Source organism: Mauremys mutica, chromosome 9, assembly GCF_020497125.1.
Source record: "Mauremys mutica isolate MM-2020 ecotype Southern chromosome 9, ASM2049712v1, whole genome shotgun sequence".
In the NCBI taxonomy this organism is placed as follows: Eukaryota; Metazoa; Chordata; order Testudines; family Geoemydidae; genus Mauremys; species Mauremys mutica.
The window spans coordinates 18,543,145-18,564,152 of record NC_059080.1 but is presented as its reverse complement, the minus strand read 5'-3'; the positions used below and the strand labels follow the sequence as shown (position 1 = coordinate 18,564,152).

Genomic DNA, 21,008 nt, shown 5'->3' with positions numbered 1-21,008 from the left:
AATGCAGAATGAATCTTTGCTTCAACTAAGTTAATATTTCTGCAGTTCATTAGACCTCCTATCCCTACTTGTAAAACTTGTTTCCTCTCTCATTCTTTCCATTATTCTCTTACTGGAAGTTGGAATTTCCCAGTGTCTAATCCATTCTGTTCTATTATTCATACGTTCTTATACCCATGCTCATCATCACAGTATCTGAGCACCAGTATGATGCCCTCTGGCATAGATGTAGACCTTAATGCTGCCTGAGTCCTAGTCATTACACTGATATTATGGTGATGAGCATGGTATGAGAACCTGTATAGAACAGAACATATTTCCTTGTGTTTATGTCTTTATTATGCAATTTCTCTGCAAGACCAGATGGGAAAATTACACGTTATTCATCATCAACAAAAATCAGAATGTACACAGCAGTGGATGTGCCTCTGGCCATCATTCAAGAGTGTTTACCTGAGCCCACGCCCTCAGACATACAGACAATGTAAATCTTAAGGCAAATTCTGCCTCCAGTACTGTGGCTCATTTGTCAGCAAGGAATGGTGTTTGCAGATATTGGACAAAAGGAACAGGATGTTTATACAGTACTGGTAGAACTGCCTCAGTACAGCCTCCTTGTGCTGATGGTCCTGATGATGCAGCTTTGATAGCCTGAAAATGTTGTCCACTTGCCCTACTGTAGGTTCCTAGAAACACTTTTGAGCTGTCTGTGTTGACATATACAAAATATTCCCCACATTAAGGATTTGAAAGCATTTGTTACACATGAAGCAGTGGTGGTACATTGGATAATTCATAGGTATGGGAGTCTGGAGACCTGCGTTCTATTCCTGTCTTTGCCAGTGACTTAGTTTGTGACCTTGGGCACATCACTTAACCTTTCCACTTCTTTGGGGGGTAGTGATACTTACGATCCTTGCACAGTGCTCTGTAATCCACAGATGAAAAACTCATTGAAAGGTTCACAGAAAAAGCTTTGAGATGGTTTTTATCTTTGTATAATCGGGAGCAGTATAGACAAAAACACTAAACTGGTCTCACAAGCTCAGAAAAGTCCCAGCGCTGGAATGACTGTGCATGGCATCCTTCATGTTCAAAAGCATCTTCTCCTTCTGTCCCCTGGCCCATCATTTTTGTGCCTTCCTGCTGGGGTAACTGATTTATTGGCCTGCAATCTCTAGGTCTCCATCATTATCTTCCCCCAAACTCAAGGAGAGAGAACCAAGCTGAAGTTAAGCCCTTATTTGTCATTGACCTGAGACAACCCTGCAGTCTGTCCCATATTCACTACGGTCATGTATCCATTGATATGCAGTAAATTGTCAGATTATGCAGGTGAATTGGGACCTATGGCATTCCTTCCTGGAGCACAACCAAACACTGGGTGCATATTTGCTATCTCAGCTCCAGTCACTACGGTTAGAACTGCTTATGGATTACTGCATGTTAATAGTTAAGAAAATATAAAAAGGCAGGTATATAAGGCTGTCTCTGAGGAACCTAATTATAGCCACTGTCAGCTTGATGTGACTTGGAATGTACTGATTTATTCTGCTCTGCTTTGGGAGTTTTTATTATAGCAACCCTTGCAGAGTCTCACCCAGCTAGGTACACGATCAGATCTCATGCCCCACCCCCAAATTAACAATGATAAAAAAAAATCCTTCAGTTGAACACTTGTCATTAAAAACAAGCATCAGGCCTGTGCATGGAAGGGCCATGACCCCGATCGTGGCTGCTTGCTGCTGCAATGATCCAGGCTACCTGGTCTTAGAAGTAGAACAGTTAGGGTGACCAGATAGCAAGTGTGAAAAACCAGGACAGGGGGTGGGGGGTAATAGGAGCCCATATAAACAAGAAAACCCCAAATATCAGGAGTGTCTCTATAAAATCAGGACATCTGGTCAGCCTAAGAACAGGAATTGCTGGCACGTTGTTGCCTTCTGCCCGAGGGAGTTTCTCTTCAGAAAACTCTGTCTCCTTCAGTCTAGACACACCCTGGATGCACCATGAAAGACTCAGTTCCCTCCAAAATGAGGGCTCTAGCTAGAGGCATCCAAATCCCACCTCCTCAATGTATCCTCCAAAAACGAGTTTGCCAATCTATAGGAAGAGGCCAAACTATTTTCTTAGCACACTCCTGATCTCCCTTTATTTACCAGACATATTCAATCTTGTTTTCCCATTAACTGTAACAATAGCTACCTGAGCTGTCTTGGTTCCAGGCCGCTTCTTATTCATTGTAACGAGACTGTTTTCATCCTTTTGCAACATCTCTGAGATGTTCAATCTTTTGTGTGTGTCTGTAGTCACTGATGCCAGGAACTAGAACTAACATTCATTACAATAAGGAATTGCCTCAAAATATTCAGTAGGTAACCAGCCATATTCCTTATGAACCAAGCTTTTCCTTTCCTTCTCCAGAGGACAAATATTGGATTGTCACAGGGGCACAGGGTGTCTGAGAACGAATAATCACATTTTACTGATGAGAGCAAGCTTTGTATCTCCTAGGGTGTCCCTTCTTCCCTCTCACTGACAGAGTTGTGTACATTTAGCTTCTGAGTGCTGCCTGTGTCATTTCTCTTTCGATACAGTGGCTGTTCCCAACACTGAATGGACTGTTGCCATATGATGGGTCATTTCCCTCTAAGTCTCAGACTGAACTTCCTCGTTGCTTTGACACTGCTGGTTTCTCACATATTATCATGGCAATGTGAGCTAATCCATTGAATGTATCAAATTGTTAGCAGTTCAGAATGTACTTCTGTAGAACCTTTTTCCTTGTCCTTGTTTCCCGTGAGCCAGATGGCGTCCCAACCTTTCACCACAATCATCCAACAGTCTCACAGATTGCTGTCCCTAGGCGAAGAGGGAGAGCAAGATTCATGGAGCTGATAAGAGCAAGTAGGTCTGGGACAGAGGTGAACGTAAGCTGGTACAATCCAGTAGGGCATACCGGCAAGAGCTGGTACACCGCCGACTGTACCAGGAGGGGGCAGCTTTCCCAGCCCGACGATTTAAAGGGCTCAGGGCTCCTGGCAGTGGCCTGGGCCCTTTAAATCGCCACCAGAGCCCTGCTGCCGGAGCCTTGGGGTAGCAGCGGCGGCCGGGAGCTCTGTGGTTCCGGTTGTGATTTAAAGGTCTCAGGGCTCTGGCCACCACTACCGCAGCGGAGTCCCAGGCCCTTCTAATCACCACCAGAGCCCCGCTCTCAGAGCCCAGGGGTAGCGGCGGCGGCAACCAGGAGCCCCAGGTCCTTTCAATTGCTGCCCGAGCCCTGGGGCTCCCGGCTGCCGCTGCTACCCCAGGGCTCTGGCAGCGGGACTCTGGCGGCGATTTAAAGGGCCTAGGACTCCGGCCGCCACTACCACAGCGGAGCTCTGGGCCCTTTAAATCACCGCAAGAGGCCCGGGGTTCCTGGCCACCGCTGCACATACTACTCCAGTAGTGAGTTGAAAGGCCGAGGGATTTAAAGGACCTGCCTCTTCTGGTTGAGGCCTTGCCCCTTCCAGTTGAGCGCCCCCTTCCCCCCCCCTGCCCCACTCAGGACTCCGGCGTGCCGATAAATCCTTTAAGTTACTTTCACCCCTGGTCTGGGGTGCAGTCAAGTCTCTGTACCTCTGCTCCCAGAGCACCGACAAGCAGAACTAAAGTGGTGCAGAGAGAGTTTCAGGGACTAGTAAATTTCACCTGAAAAGAGTCTGCAGCAGGTTACCTTCTCCCTGGAGTAAAGGGGAGCAGGAAAGGAATTATAACTCAGGCCTTTACCTAAAGGTTCAGTCTAGCCCTCCATAATTCAAAAATTCAGAAAGGCCGATTCTATCCATCTCACTCATGCTGAGCAGTGCCTTACTGCCAAGAGAAGGTCCATTGGTTTCAGTAGGACTATTCTCATAGTAAGATATTGTCCAGTGTAAGAACAGCACAATCTGACCCAATGGTAAGTTTCCTTAGAATTTCTGTTTCCTTTCGCTATGCTATCTAGGTTGTAAGATATACATGGAATTAACAGATCTGGAACTCCAAATGCAAGGATCACAGGTGGCTAAACACCCAGGGCCTGATTGTGATCTCACATACTTCTCTATAAACTAGTGGATCCCATTGGGCCTTCTGAAATGTCTCAGAGCAGTCTAAAGGGTCCAGAAAAGGGGATTAAACTGCCCTGGCAAAATAAGAGCTGACAAACAGCTGTCATAGTAGCTATATGCTGTTCTTGCTCCTGTCCCCTGGTTCAGGGAGCATGTTGGATGAAGGATGGGTAAGAAGGGCCATGGCCCTATTGTTTTCTAGTTCTTACATTCTGGCATAACAGCCCGCAAAAGGCTGTTACATGCTAGTGCAATTTAGAGCAGCCCCCAGGTAGTTCTACATTATGCCAGTGGTCAGGCAGGCCTTGGGTATGGCAGGACTGGGGAGGCACAGAAGTGGCAGGAAAAGGAGAATGTGCAGTGTGGGCCAAATGATTTAAACCAATGTAAAGCCAGCATAAGTAAGATCAAAATTGGGACAACAGATCTTTAAAACCTCGAATGATTTAAAAACCAACAAAAACAGAGATAAGTCTTAGGTAATGAGGTCAGGCGGAAAATGTTGTTTTGTCATTTATCATTTGTATTTATTTATTTTGAAAAATGTATTTAATCTATCAGTAACATTTACCAAACTCCCAGAAGTTCCTCCCCTAAACCGTCGGCATTAAACCCATATGATAACTCAGATTTAGCAAGATATTTTTCGGATCAGAACTATAGTGTGTATGAAGCAAAAAGCAAGAGGATGACCAAGGACAGGGTAGGCCCATTACTCAATGAGGGCAGAGGTGGGGGCAGGGGAGAGAGCAGTAACGGACAATATGGAAATGGCAGAGATGCTTAATGACTTCTTTGTTTCGGTTTTCACCAAGTAGGTTGGTGGTGTTTGGATGTCTAACGTAGTGAGGCCAGTGAAAATGAGCTAGGATAAGTTAAAAATTACTTAGACAAGTTAGATGTCTTCAAGTCACCAGGGCTTGATTAAATGCATCCCAGAATACTCAAGGAGCTGACTGAGGAGAGATCTGAGCCATTAGCGATTATATTTAAAAAGTCATGAAAGACGGGAGAGATTCCAGAAAGACTGGAAAGACTGGGCAAATATAGAGCCAATCTATAAAAAGGGAAATAAGGACAACCCAGGGAATTACAGACCACTCAGTTTAACTTCTGTACCTGGAAAGATAATGGAACAAATAATTAAGTAATCAGTTTGCAAACATCTAGAAGATAATAAGGTGATAAGTAACAGTCAACATGGATTTGTCAAGAACAAATCCTGTCAAACCAACCTGATGTCTTTCACTGACAGGGTAACAAGCCTTGTGGATGGGGGGAATAGGTAGACGTGGTATATCTTGACTTTAGTCAAGCTTTTGGTACTGTCTCACATGACCTTCTCATAAACAAACTAGGGAAATGCAACCTTAATGGAGCTACTATAAGGTGGGTGCAAAACTGGTTAGAAAACCATTCCCAGAGAGTAGTTATCAGTGGTTCACAGTCATAATGGAAGGACGTAACGAGTGGGGTCCCACAGGGATCAGTTCTGGGTCCAGTTCTGTTCAATATCTTCATCAATAATTTAGATAATGGCATAGAGCAGTGGTTCTCAAACTAGGGCTGCCGCTTGTTCAGGAAAAGATCCTGGCAGGCCGGGCCGGTTTGTTTACCTGCCGCGTCTTCAGGTTTGGCGGATCGTGGCTCCCGCTGGCCGCGGTTCACTGCTCCAGGCCAATGGGGGCTGCAGGAAGGGCGGCCAGTATGTCCCTCATCCCACGCCGCTTCCTGCAGCCCCCAATGGCCTGGAGCGGCGAACCACAGCCAGTGGGAGCTGCGATCGACCGAACCTGTGGACGTGGCAGGTAAACAAACTGGACTGGTCCACCAGGGGCTTTCCCTGTACAAGCAATGGCCCTAGTTTGAGAACCACTGGCATAGAGAGTACCCTTATAAAGTTTGCAGAGGATACCAAGCTGGGAAGACTTGCAAGTGCTTTGGAGGATAAGATTATAATTCAAAATGATCTGGACAAACTGGAGAAATGGTCTGCAGTAAATAGGATGAAATTTAATAAGGACAAATGCAAAGTACTTCATTTAGGAAAGAATAATCAGATGCACAGATACAAAATGGGAAATGACTGCCTAGGAAGCAGTACTGTGGAAAGGGATCTGGCGGTCATAGTGAAGCACAAGCTAAATATGAGTCCACAGTGTAACACTGTTACAAAAAAGGGGAACATCATTCTGGGATGTATTAGCAGGAGTGTTGGCTGCAAGACACAAGAAGTAATTCTTCCGCTCTACTCTGCACTGATTAGGCCTCAACTGGAGTATTGTGTCCAGTTCTGGGCGTCACATTTCAGGAAAGATGTGGAAAAAATTGGAGAAAGTCCAGAGAGGAGCAACAAAAATGATTAAAGGTCTAGAAAATATGACCTATGAGGGAAGATTGAAAAAATTGGGTTTGTTTAGTCTGGAAAAGAGAAGACTGAGAGGGGATATGATAACAGTTTTCAAGTACATAAAAGGTCGTTACAAGGAGGAGGGAGAAAAATTGTTCTTCTTAACCGCTGAGGATAGGACAAGAAGCAATGGACTTAAATTGCAGCAAGGGAGGTTTAGGTTGGACATTAGGAAAAACTTCCTGTCAGGGTGGTTAAGCACTGGAATAACTTGCCTTGGGAGGTTGCGGAATCTCCATTACTGGAGATTTTTAAGAGCAGGTTAGACAAACACCTGAAAGGGATGGTCTAGAGATAATACTTAGTCCTGCCATGAGTGCAGGAGACTGGACTAGATGACCTCTCGAGGTCCCTTCCAGTCCTATGATTCTATTAAATCAATGCTTTATTTTCAGGCTTGAAGAAATAATTCTGTTGTGCCTTTTCACTCTTCTGGAGTTTTTGCCTTTGGTAGAATTCAGATGTGTCAGATCAGGGTTCAGTTGTACAAATATTTGTTCTGTGACGGGGGAGTCTATGATTTTTCCAGCAAGAAATGATTAACATCAGCATGCCCTCAGTGACTCCCAAGGGAGATCAGCAGGGCATTGAGTTTAAATTTAAATATGACCTTTTCTAGCTACAGTGTCTAGTGGCCTAGGATTGACTTTGGCTCAGGGAACCAATGATCAGATCTGTTTCTGGACTTTAATGTCTTGCTTCTCTAATGGGATAGAGAGACAAATGCATTTCCACAAGGCAGCAACAATTAGCAGAACAGATACAGAACATCAATCAGGCCTGACTGCAGACCTGACTCCCAAGGGTTATTTTAAATTAATGTGTTAAAAAGGCAGCAGATGTCTTTGGGATTATGCACAATATTGCTCAAACCAGCCTGCTATCTATTTCCACTTCCACTTACGCTCCAGCTAGCCATCAAGCTACGCTATATACTGTATGGAGATATTACATGCTAAAAGCTACGTTAAAAGAATGTTAAGATTTTCAAATCAAGCACTCAAAAGTCAGGAAATCTCTGATTTAAGGTTGCCCATGCAATCTTAATCTAGACCCTTTTTGTGCATGTATTATGATAGTCTTTAATTACATGATCATACTGTTTTTTCAATAGGACCCCTGCCTCCTTCAGTGTGAAAAATTGACAGTGGTCACTGATAAGTAGCTATTTACTATTTACTTAGTATTATACAGCACTTTATGTTTAAAGCACAGCTCCCATTGACTTCACTTGCAGCTGTAAGTACTCAGCACTTCTGCAAATCAGACTCCAAGGCCTCAAGTCAGGCATCCAGAAAATGAGGAACACACAATTAGTGACCAGCCGGGGAAAATTTGGTTTAAGTGATTTCCCCAGCTTCATACAGGAACTCGGTGACAGAGGCAGAGGAGATAGAATCCAGTTCAGCAGAGTAGCAGTCAGCTGCCTTAACCATGAGACTGTCCTTTCTCTCCCTGCAGTCCCTGCCTCATTCACTGTCCACCTTCCATCTTCTGCAACAAATGAGGCAAGTGTCTTACAGATAATAGCCTCTTTCACTGCACAACCCTGATTCATCCCTAGAGCACAGTCCATCCTGTGCACTGAATGAAAAAATAATATGTAATCATGTAGTTAATGGCTGCATCATAATGAATACTTGCAAGGGGGCTGAACTAAGATTGCCCAGGCATATATAATATTTTATACATATAAACAATAAAGGCTTAATTTGTATTCAACCATTCATTAATTCTGAAAGTTGATTATAAAGTCTGGTTTTCCAGGAGCTATGCTGATAGGTGCTGCTGGTAATCTGTGATAGACAGGTCAGAGTAGATGATCTGGCCTTAAACTCTAAACTCTTATGACTCTATACAGGGCCAGATCCCCAGCTAACATAAATCATCATAGCTGTCTTGACTTATAAAGAGCTATACCAGTTTGACCAGTGGTGGGCAAGTGGTGGGCAAGCTGCGGCCCATAGGCTGCACGCAGCCCATCAGGGTAATCCACTGGTGGGCCACGAGAGTTTGTTTACATTGGCCATCCGCAGGCACGGCTGCCCACAGCTCCCAGTGGCTGCGGTTTACCGTTCCCAGCCAATGGGATCTGTGGGAAGTGGTACAGGCCACAAAGGCATGCTCGCTGCCACTTCCCGCAGCTCCCATTGGCCACGAACGGTGAACCGCGGCCACTGGGAGCTGCAGGCGGCCGTGCCTGTGGATGGTCAATGTAAACAGACTGTCTCATGGCCCGCCAGTGGATTACCCTGATGGGCTGCATGCGGCCTGCAGGCTGCAGGTTGCCCTCCCGTGAGTGAGGATCTGGCTCTAACACCTCACTATTTGGTCCTATTTGAGTTCAGAAAAAAGTTTTTAAAGTATGATAATGAATGGGATTTTTACTACAAAGCAGAGAGAAAATCACATCTATTTCCCAACAGTACATGAATATCCCTATTGCTATACATCAGTCTCGTCAGATTGCTGACTAAATGTCCTTTTTTCACCAGTGCTCATCAAATATTAATAGTATTGCTCTAGCACTTATGTCTTATTGTATTAGGGAAAATTTTCTCTCCTCGCTTGCAGCAATTACATATTTTTGCTGTCCATTGATGCCTGAACATTAGCAATTCTACCAGCTCTCTGCGAGAGGGAAAATGTTGACACTGCAAAGAAATCTAATTTTATTTCTTTGTGTGTGTTTCCTGTAAGGGAGGGGGTTACTTTCTGTCTCAGGGTCAACGATAACAGTACAAAAAAGAGACAATTTCAAAGTTAGAGTTGGATTTCCAGATAACACTGAGTATGTTAGAGCTATTTTACCCACCGGCTTACATAATAGAAAAGCCAAGGTCCCCCGCTAAACAAACCTGCCGGAGATCTAAAATCTATTTGTTTGAATTGTCTTCAGTTTATATTTTATGTTGTATAGTTAATAAACTAAACTTTTATGCATCTGCTCTAAACGCTAATCTGCTCAGCTTTCAAGGGTGAAGTAGAGTGAATGACCACAGCCAATAGGCAATCTATCCTATTTTCCAATACAGTTGACCAAAGTTCTTTTTTATTGTAGAATGGTTTGAAGTGAATTGTAAGGTCACTCCATTCCCCAGCTCTCTGCACACCAGTATTTTAATAGAAATCTCATTCCCAAATGGTACAAATTTGTAATGAAAAGAGAGCCTATTAATAGTGACCTGACCTCTCTACCTATCAGCCCCTCAGAGTATCATCGAATACAGAAATGAAATGATATTGACAAATGTACATTACAAAAATAAAGGGCCGAAGTCAGAAGCGAGTCAAATAGATCTACACTGATATGACATATACTTTCTTCCGGTCCCTACAGCATGAGCGTTGCACCAGTTTAGACACTCTTGGACTCACATCCACATGTTAACATGTAACTTGCGTTATCTCTAAATTTGATCCAAAGATATTTGCTAAAATTGGTATTAAAAAGCATCGTAGATGAAGTGTAGATAGAGAAGATACCTGAGGCCATCTTAGAAATGAAAGCAACTGCCCAGAAGTTAGTTGGGGGTCAGGAGTGTCTTAGGGACTAAGAATAGGATTGCTCCATTGGAGAATAAATTACTCTAGCATCTGACCAGAAATTCCAAAGAATTTACAATTCTAAATCTCAAAACTGGGGTGGGGAGTGGGGAAGCCATTGTGACTTTGCAGGAATGGAGCAGCAATGGGACTTCAAAGGCAGGATGTCAAGAAAGTTAGGAACCACAGAAGTAAAGAATTAGGCTGAAATGGGCCTAGGTGCACAAGTGGTGTGAGGGGAGGAACAGGAATGCTCCCCCAACCACAATCGTTAAAGCAGCTCCTCAAAGCCTTTCACTGCTTCCTGCATATTGGATTGTTACTGGGGCCTAATTTAATCAGCTCCACCATTCACTCAAAAGGGGAGGGATCTTTTCCAGTCTTTAGCTTTCATAGAATCATAGAAGATTAGGGTTGGAAGGGACCTCAGAAGGTCATCTAGTCCAACCCCCTGCTCAAAGCAGGACCAATCCCCACACAGATTTTTACCCCAGTTCCCTAAATGGCCCCCTCAAGGATTGAACTCACAATCCTGGGTTTAGCAGGCCAATGCTCAAACCACTGAGCTATCCCTCCCCCAACGGTGAACATGGCTAAGTAAAGATCGCTATGAAGCTGCTTGTTGCAGAAAGGTTCTCAGGATTTTATTTTTGTTTTTAAAACACTATGATTGTAAAGTGGTAATTGGGAACAAAAAACATTCAGCAAATATTTGAATGGCAAAACACAAAACCACGTAAAAAGGGATTCATTCTTCGCACAGCAGTTACACAAAACACCTTACTACACTAACAATGTGAAATGAATGGAGGGAAACTATTGACAGAGGATGCTAATGGATTGAAACGATGAATGAAAGTTGTGGTGGAAACACAGACCACTGTGCATACAGGATCGGGATTGTTCCTCCTATGGAAATATGAAGACGAGGTGCCAAATTCTGGCTGGCAATCAGAGAGAGGCATAGTGGATTCTCAAACATGTGCCTATGGGTCAATGCTGCAAGGTGCTGAGCACACTAGCCCTAATCCAGCAAATTATGTAAACACACAGGGCCTTATCCTACACCACTGAAATCAATGCGGAGCTTTGCCATTGACTTCAGTGAGGGCAGGATCAAACCGAGACTTAACGTTACATATGTGAGCTGAATCCCGCTGAAGTCAACGGCAGAACTTATGTGCTTGAAGTTAAGTGTATGCGTCGGTGTTTTGCTAGATGGGAGCCATAGGCTGCAAAGTAGTGCTAATCAGAATGAGATCAGCCCTGTGTATAGGCCTGGCAGTCTGTTCCTACTGGGGCAAATCTTGAAGACTTTGCTCAGTTTTAAGTCAGTCCTTCTTCAGACTCAGGAGGAGTAGGCTAGGAAGTGGTTAAAAACCTGATCCCAGAACTCTGCATTCTGTCCAGGAGCAGAAATAACCATGAGGGTGACGGGTTCTGTGAGTAAACATCATGAAATGATGACTGCCTAGGAAGGAGTACTTCAGAAAAGGATCAGGGGGGAGAGGGAGGCTTGGTTTACAGTGGATCTCAAACTAAATATGAGTCAACAGTGTAATGTTGTTACCAAAAAAAAAAGCCATTGTTCTGGGATGTATCCAAAGGAGAGTTGTAAGCAAGACGCAAGAAGTAATTCTTCCATTCTACTCAGCGCTGATCCAGCCTCAGCTGGAATACTGCGTCCAGTTCTTGACACTACACTTCAGGAAAGATGTGGACAAATTGGAGAAAGTCCAGAGGAAAGCAATAAAAATGATTAAAGGGTCTAGAAAACATGGCATATAAGGAAAGATTGAAAAAATGGGGTGGTTTAGTCTGGAGAAGAGAAGATGGAAGGGGGACATAACAGCCTTCAAGTATATAAAAAGCTGTTATAAAGAGGAGGGTGATAAATTGTTCTCCTTAATCATTGAGGACAGGACAAGAAGTAAAGGGCTCAAATTGCAGCAAGAGAGATTTAGGTTGGACATTAGGAAAAACTTCCTAACAGTAAGGGTAGTTAAGCCCTGGAACAAATTACCTAGGGAGGCTGTGGGAACAGATTAGACAAATACCCTGTCAGAGATGGTCTAGATAATACTTAGTCCTGCCTCAGTGGAGGGGACTGGACTAGATGACCTACTGAGGTCTCGTCCAATCATACATTTCTATGATTGTGAGGTCACTATGTGTATATACTTATAGATTTAGGCCACAAATCCTATTTAGGCTGGCCCAGAACTGTTATATAGAGTTAGTATTGCATAGGTGAGACTCAGGCTATCTGTCCCTGCCCAGGCAAAACTCCAGATGACTTCATAGATGTAAGTAACACAGATATGGGGCCTAATTCTCATTTCTGCTAAGGCCCTTCACATGGCTCTGAAGGTATAAAGAAGTCTTAAACGGGGTATAAATGTCATTTTCTCCCACTTTGGGTACTTTGATGCTATTTATCTAAACACTTATTTTTCACTCCTTTTTCTGATCATTAAAATTTGATACACCATATACCCTGCCTGCCACTGTTCACAATATTATGCCTTATAAATTGTATAGGCCTGATTTTCAGACAATTTAGGCACTCAAATTTATGCTCAATTACATGCCTCATTTGTACACGCAGTTGCCATGATTTCATACACTAATCCCAAGTGCCTAATTTTTGCCATCCTGGCATGCGTCTACTCGCAGGCCACGTCTACACTACTCGCCAGATCGGCGTGTAGTAATCAGTCTATCGGGGATTGATTTATCGTGTCTTGTCTAGACGCGATAAATCGATCCCCAAATTGACGCCTGTACTCCACTTTGGCAGGAGGAGTAAGCGGAGTCAATGGGGGAGCCGTGGCGGTCGACTTGCCGCCGTGAGGACGGCCAGGTAAGTCGAACTAAGATACTTCGACTTCAGCTATGTGAATAGCGTAGCTGAAGTTGCATATCTTAGATTGACCCCCCCCCTCAAGTGTAGACCAGCCCGCAGTCACAGTAACTGTGGGCACAAATTAGGCACATACGTTTGCACACCCAAATAAGAAGACGACCAGTCCTAGCTTTGTACTTTTCTTTCCTTCTATGTAAAACTTCTAATTAATAAAAAAAAATTGTTTGTTTGCTTTCTTGGCAAAGGAACATTCTGTTTGATGTATGTATATGGAACGTTAGCAATGTTTAATGCCATTTAAGAAAGCAACGATCAAAACATTTGATTTTTTAGTTTTGGGGATTGTACTGAAGGAATAAGCATCATGGATTGTTCTTTTATATGATTTTATGTAGACTTGAATGGGAAATGTATATTTAATGCTTGTTTAAGTAATGTCTCCAGCCTACTTCTTCTTGGCTTACTCAGAATTGAATGACCCCGAAAAATAATATACTTAGACATGGCCAGCTTGACTCTAAATTCTCTTCCACCAAACCAATGGAGTTGCACCATTAAAAGCCATGTGAACAAGAACTGAATCAGGGTCTGTCTCCCCGGAATTGAAGCACAGCATATAGACTCTAGCAAAAACATTACCAAATTCACATGGAGGAAACATATCCTTATGAAATATTTGCCATGACGCTTCATAATATTCAAAGTTATGCACCACTGTAAAGAACATCGGTGGCAGTAAGATTTTTGCATTCCCTCATTTCATTTTTGGTCACAGTGTTTTGTTTTGTTTGTTATTTGCTGTAATTTGGTGTTTACTTGTATTTATGTATTTACCCTATACATCCATAATAGCTGTCTCTGGCATGGACCGCAGCCGTTTCACTTTGATTAAATCCAGTTGCTAATAGGCTATATGAAGACAGCACAGCCCAACCCGCTAACATTTTGTTCAGAGGTTAGGTTTAAATGAAGTTTACTTTTTTTAATGATTTATAAACGTTGGGAAGATTTTTGTTTTCTTTACTGGTTACGAAAACCCAGGCGGCCAGGTTGTAGCTTCGACACACAGGCCAGTGCTGGGTGCAGAGCGAAGCTACCTTGCAGGGGAGCTACAGGAAATGTACTCTCATTATTCCACCTTCAGGAGGGTTCAGTATTCACTCCTCCATGCACTTGCCCACTGCCCAGCCCTGAGCAGTGAGCAAATAGGTGTAGCTATGTCTGTGCCACGTGGTGGCTGGCACTTCAAGGGTCCTTAGCACTGAGTGCAGTCCATGGGCTCATGAGACTAAGTTTTTATATACATTTTAAGTGAATGTATGAACTCATTGGATAATATTTAAAGTTCATGATCTAGGCCATTGCAGACTTTGATTTTCATTGATAACTCAAAGTACTGCATCATTTAAATGGTACTAAACTGCTTGAAAGTCTGGAAGTCTTACAGTGGGTTTTTATAGTGGGATAATATTTATAAAGTAAAATATTGCCTCTCAGCTGTTGCAATGCCCTGTATTTAGAACTGCTGAAACATTCAATCCAGTGAATAATTATTTTGTTCTTTTGATTTTTTGTTCCCTGCCTGAATTATAGATGAAATAAACGGAAGCCTTTAGATGTTCGGTCTGAATGTTTTCCATCTCCCTGAAGTAGAGAAATAATCTGCTTCTTGCTTTTTTTTGTGAATTCATTGCTGACTTCTGTCTTATTTTATGACAGCAAATGGAACATCAAGCAGTCAGCTGTCTACACCCAAATCCAAGCAGTCTCCAATCTCCACACCTACCAGTCCAGGGAGCCTCCGTAAGCACAAGGTATTACGTTTCTTATACCTTACTAAAACTGTTCCTAGCTTCATATACCTAGACATAGAGACAAAATGGCTAAAACAACGCCATGTTCTTGGGTGGCATAACTCCCTGGGTTACACCGTCAGAGAATCTGGCCCATTACCTAGAATCTTTCTGTTTTCAAAGACTAAAAATCCACTGTGAGTACCTGTAAATGCACTTTGTAGGCTAATAAGGCAGTATGTCAGTAGCGCTGACTTTGGGAAGCTTTTTACTGAATGTAACAGAAGTGAGGGCTGTTTCAGATGGTTGTTTCCTCTGCAGCTGTTTTTAGCATTGGCCTTAGGAATGGCTTGTGACTGTTCTCATATACAGTCAGTTTGGTACGTGTGGTTCTCTCCACGTTCCCCTGAACAACAGGAACAAGACCAACAAATCAAGGATTGGTATATCCCTGTGAACCTCTGCTGCAAGGAATAAATGAACAGAAGGAAATGCAAGGCCCACAACTTTGGCTCCTCTCACTGTCCATCAGCGCTCTCATCAACACTTGCACACTGCTGCTGCAAAAGCTAATGGAGAATCAGGATGGGTGTTACTTAGTTACACCAGAATTTCCTATGGAACCACAGCTGAGATTCTCACTCTATACATTCAACACAGAACAAAGCCCTTCATTTTCTAAGCACTTAATCCAGTACCTTTCACTAGCACTAATTCACACAGTGTTGCATTTTCTTACCTGTCAATTCAAATTTCTAGTAGTTGTAAAATTTTAGGGCAAAACTCTAACCACCGGTGAAGGTCTGTAATCTGCCATACAGGTTAAAACTGGACCCAAACTGCAGAATTCAGAACTGAGTCCAGATGAGAAGCTCCCTAAAGTTAGGAGACTGTTTGGATCTCAGCTGTTGGTTTGAACTTATTCTCAGTATCACATAGTTTGCATTAGACCGTCTTGCCGGACTACCAGTGCTATAGGTAGGAGTTCCATATGAGCTACTTAATAACAATATTTATGTTTGTAAAGTCCTTTCATTCTGAAAGGATCCCAAATCTCTTTACAAATGTCATACTTTCAGCACCACTGAAATACATCCACCTTTAGATGGTTGGTGTATAACTCTGGGTGGGAGGGGAGAGGAGGAAATTACATTTTGGCCAAAGATCTTGTGGCAAATTTCTGCTCTTACAAGTAGTGTCATGAAATCCTTAATGTCCCCATAGTAGAGATAAGATGTTGGTTTTAAGATCACATCCAAAACTGCATGGAACTCCGTTTATAACCCCCAGACAGATGAAGGGGCTGAACCAACCTTTCTGTGACTTAAACCCATGGCTCTGGGGTGTAGTGGTAGGATGGGCCATAGGTCACTGATCCATGCCCTCTATTTCCAAGACAGAGAGAATGACCCTGGATATAGATCCCCAGTGTGGATCAGAGAGGATAATTGTGCCTTTAAACTGTATCACTCTGAAATAGTTTCTAGTGTAGTGATGTGCACATTCTTCAAGCAAACCCCTTTCTATCTTGAAAAGCCTAAAGTGCTGGCAACTCTACACAATGAAAGAAATGTGCATGTCTAAGTAGTGAACCTAATATTGCCTTATAAGGAAATTTAAAAAACAATAACTTTAGGTCATGCTGTATTTTACAGGCTACGAATTACTGTGTAATTACATTCTGTGATAATTCCTTTCTGGTGCAATGACTGCTTTTCCCGGTAACATCCTCTCATTTACCATGTCATCGGAAGGGCAGAAGGGAGTTTTGTTACATATCTGGGAACTTGTGCTGCTGTCATCTAGGACCACAGGTGGATCTTTTGTTAAAGGGTCCCTCAGCACTCACAGTAGCTGGTTCTGCTGCTCAGCCACCCTTTTGACTGCATCCAGTTTGTCTTTCCCACTGGCTTCCTCTGATCTCTTTTCTGGGCTACGCAACCCCACAGACTGGGTATCCTCTTTTCCAAGGTGTCCTCACTCAATATAAAACACATGCTAATTGTTAATTTCAGGGGTGAAATCCTAGACCCATTGAAGTTAATGGGAGTTTTGCCATTGACTTCAATTGGATCAGGATTTCATCCTAGATCTTCCTTTGAAATAAACAGTCCTCTTCATTACCTGACTCTTCTGCTCTCCAGTCGCAGGTGGTTTTCTTTATCTCTCTGATAGTCTCCAGCTCTCAGAGAGAGCCCTACAAAAGAATTAGGCAGTTACTTGGTTAAATTGCTGCTGTGCATTTTCTGAAATCAGAGGAATGTAAGGATTTTCCTACAAACTTTTTTATTGAAAACAGGTGGGTTTCTTAGTAGAGAAGAACAATGATCAACATTCCTCATGCCTCCTTACTTCCTCATGGCTGAGGGCTAGTCTTACGCTTCAGTATGCAACAAGATCAACATGGCAGAGGCAGTCACTAGTAATGGATATAACATTTTAATTGACCTTTGATGGCATGGAGGGGTTAAGCTGGTGGAAATAAAGCACTTTGGGGTGAAATGTGGATGTATTCGGGAGCACGTTTCTTGAACAGGTTCGGATTTTCAGGTTTGTGTGGCCCCATTGCTAAAGGCCGGGAGCGAACAAATAAAAAAAAAGTCCTTTTTTTTAAATTACAGACACCAGCCTACTTTTGGCACTCGAATGTAATTGAATAAACAAATGTCCCTGGCAATTTGATTCTGCGTTAGAGGGGCTGAATGAAAACAAAACCTTGGAATAATCATAAGACAATGAGGTCTGAAAATCAGCTTAGTCAGGATTTGACTAAGCCAATGACAAGACTCCCATTGCTCATTATGGGCCAGACTGTGCAATCCTTACTCACTTTGAGTGGTGCATTATTTTTTGAGTAGTCTCTATTTGAGGATTAGGGTGGTTGACTGAGGATCAAGATGAGTAATGGGATCAGAATCTGGCCTGTAGTAATTATGGGTCTGAATAGAAGCCCAGTGAAATCAATGGAAAGTCTCCCATTAACTTCAGTTGCTTTGATGAACTACATAGCATGTAGGACCTTAAGGCATGGCTCCTGGTTTGGGACAGTGGAGTTGTACCACCCGAGCAGGACTCCCCAGAGATCCCTACTCCTTAAGCATATATAATATCCAGTGAAGCTGTGGAAGCATGAGCTGGAGACCAGCGTCTGAAAATCTTGGCACTTTGCATATTTCAGTCAGATCCTTAATGTTATTGTGATGTACATTGTTATGATGAAATGAGCATGTTCAGCATGGACTTCTAGGGCCTGATCCCAGCCCCACTGAAGTCAATGAAAGGGTCCCATTGATGGCAGTGGGTTTTGGATTAGGTCCTTAATGCCAAATTTTTAGCCAGGCTGAGTCTGCTCTTTGAATTTCCATTCTCACTTTTTCACATGCAGCTGACTGTGGCTGCCAAAGTGTGTGTGAAGCATGCAAAAGGGCATTTCCCTGTACATATGGGTGTTAGTACATACAAAACAAGTGCACAGTCTCTTCTGCTGGTACAGTCGGATGTGTGTGCAAAGTGCAAGGCGTAGGCTTCAAAAGTAGCTCTTAGCAATTCCTATAGAATGCCTGATCTTTACCAGTGCTGTCTGAATACGTCCTCAGTCACACGATCCCTGTAGAAAATACCTCTTGCTGGTGAAAGTAGCAGGGGTTAAGTAACAATCAGTCACTTGTCTCATGGGGGGGCAGCTCCTGGCCCACAGCCTGAACACAGCAGTTGTTCATGTATTTTTCAGGTCTTTAAGGCTCCCTTTTACACCACAGTAATCAAGGATATGAAAATACTTTTCAAATTGTAGGCTTTGGGCTCCCCACCCCCCCACAGGCTTATCACTAAAATGATAAACTCACCTTGTTTAATGTTTTATTTATGTTTGTTGCCTAGTTGGCTCTGGGCCATTCTAGTGAATTCCCATCGAAAATTTACAATTGACTGTGATTACTGAGGGCAGAGCTGATCAACAACAGGCTTCTCCACTGAATTAACCGTAGACGTGAATGTAACCTTTTAAAACTTTCACGTGTCATCGTTTTGTTTCCAGGAGCTATTCTAGTGCTTCATAGAGAGCTTTATCTTTCCCTTTTATCTGTTCTCTTAAGAAATCCCCCATCCCAACCAATGTTTTGAAGCTTGAGGTGTGTATAGATCCCCCCCACCCAGTAAAATTCTTTGTGCTTTGCTGTGTTTTGATAATAGCCCCTCTCTATGCATAACACACCATTCAGTAAGGAACAAGCAGAGCTATAGCCTTCTTTAGTGATAGTTTGAATATATGGATCCATATGGGACTTTTTAAGAGGTGGGACCAGATCAAAGCCTAAAATAGGAACTTTGGAGTTCATATCCAGAGCCAGGGCCAAATGTGGTAGCCTGGACTAATTTTTAAAGCCATCTAATAGTTCATGTATAATTATTATGGGCTTGCAATAAAGAACATCTGATGGAGCATGTAATGTCCCTCTCACTGCTCTAGAGACAGCTGTTCTAGAGAAGTTGCATAGGTGGCAGCTGTCAAATAAAGGTAAAAGCAGCAAAGAGTCCTGTGGCACCTTATAGACCAACAGACAAATTGGAGCATGAGCTTTCGTGGGTGAATACCCCATGCATCCGATGAAGTGGGTATTCACCCACGAAAGCTCATGCTCCAATACGTCTGTTAGTCTATAAGGTGCCACAGAGCTCTTTGCTGCTTTTACAGATCCAGACTAACACAGCTACCCCTCTGATAAATAAAGGTAAGACTCTGGACCTAGGTTGAAGCTGACCTGTATCACAAAAGATTCTATTGATTTGTGCAAAATCTAGCACAGATTGACACTGAGTGAAAAGTGGCTAAAGGTTCTTCTCAAATTACTACTGCCTTTTGTTACTGAGATCTTCCTGCTCCACCATGCATGTAATCTGCCATGGTTTCAGTCCTGAACTCCTTAGACAATAGGTTTGTCCATTTGAAGTCCCATGAAGAAGACTTCAACCTTGGAAGTGGTACTCCACTGAACTGAATCATAGAGCTGTCTTCTTACTATAAGATGAAGTTGAAAACTGATTGTGGGAGTTAACACTTTCTTCTTTCCTCTTACAGGACTTGTACCTGCCTCTGTCCTTGGATGACTCTGATTCCCTTGGAGATTCCATGTAAAGGAACACAATGCTAATTGTCCGTAGTACAAGCTATGTTTAAGATACAGTACAGTACTTCTGCCAAAAGAAGCAGATAGGTGACTGGTACTTTCAAATCAAAGGACACAAAGTTATATGTCATTTTTTTTCTGTGATTTTTCCTCCGTGCCACAAATTGACACCTATCAACTAATAGGGATAGAGTGATACCATCCTTCTGAGTAATTATATAGAGATGCGAAATGGGCATTGCCAGCAATCTGACACCAGTTATCTCATGCATTTCCCCTTTACTTCAGTGCTTTTTTTCTGCTCTAAGTTCTTGAGTTTACTAATAACTGCAGAAAAGTTGACAGTTCCCATTAGAAGTACATAAATAAATCTTTCGCTGATCAATTCTAAAACTAAAAGAAAACAAATACTAATCTCCACCTTTTCAAAATGCTGATGAATGCCAGCAGCTCTTTGAAAGTAGATCTGCTTCTAATTTTGCATCCCTGGTTTTAGCACCTGCTTGCTGTCTAGCACCAATTTCTGTTGCTGAAGGGGGGGAGAGAGATGACTTGTTGCTCTGGTAAAAGATGCTTAAGATCCCAGCAGAATGTGAAACACAGGAGGTTGGACAAGATTCAGAAATGCTGCATAAAATGCTAAGTAAAGTTTTTATAGCACAGTGATTACATTATAAATTTATGTATTGGGTCATTTTCTAATAACTAAGCAAAGATATATATACGTCAGCTGAGTGGTGAACCAGATTTCTCATGTAACCCAAAGATAATGCTGGCTGAAATCAAGTTATTATACCTGCCATATGGTATCTCTCTATCTCTGCTTATAATGTTAATGCCTTGTAAACAGCCAACACTGAAAACACTGTGAGAATTTGTTTTCAGGTCTGACACCTTTAGGTCGCTTTTTGTAGCAAGAAACCAATACACTTTTTATAAAAAAAAAACAAAAAAACTTGTATCTGTGTTTTGGGAGTAAGTATTACAGCTCCTTTTTTATAAAAGCTGGTGATTTTCTTTTGTTTAAAAAACACATTCAGAAAAATTTACAAAAAAAAAAGAAAAGCCAATTGCAAAACAGTAATAACTGTGTTTAGAAATCATGTCATCACTGCCAAACAGAAGAGAAGTCAATTCAAAATAATGAATGTTTTGATAGTTTTCTTGTAATGT

At 42.5% G+C, this 21,008-nt stretch overlaps 1 protein-coding gene across 3 annotated transcripts in view; it reads left to right on the top strand.

The window, feature by feature from the left end:
• Positions 1-20,711, top strand: part of DCX (doublecortin) — a 97,871-nt gene extending 77,160 nt beyond the window's left edge. The window contains exons 1-3 of one of the 3 annotated variants that reach the window (XR_006582366.1): positions 12,231-12,356; positions 14,636-14,730; positions 19,787-19,832. Coding sequence is in view for 2 of the 3 variants with exons in the window: in XM_045031191.1 (XP_044887126.1) it covers positions 14,636-14,733; positions 19,787-19,843 (155 nt within the window). In the remaining variant the exon portion in view is untranslated. Of the gene's footprint in view, positions 1-12,230; positions 12,357-14,635; positions 14,734-19,786 lie in introns of those variants that run through there. The other 2 variants (XM_045031191.1, XM_045031192.1) reach the window with 2 other exon arrangements.
• The last annotated feature ends 297 nt before the right edge of the window (positions 20,712-21,008 follow it).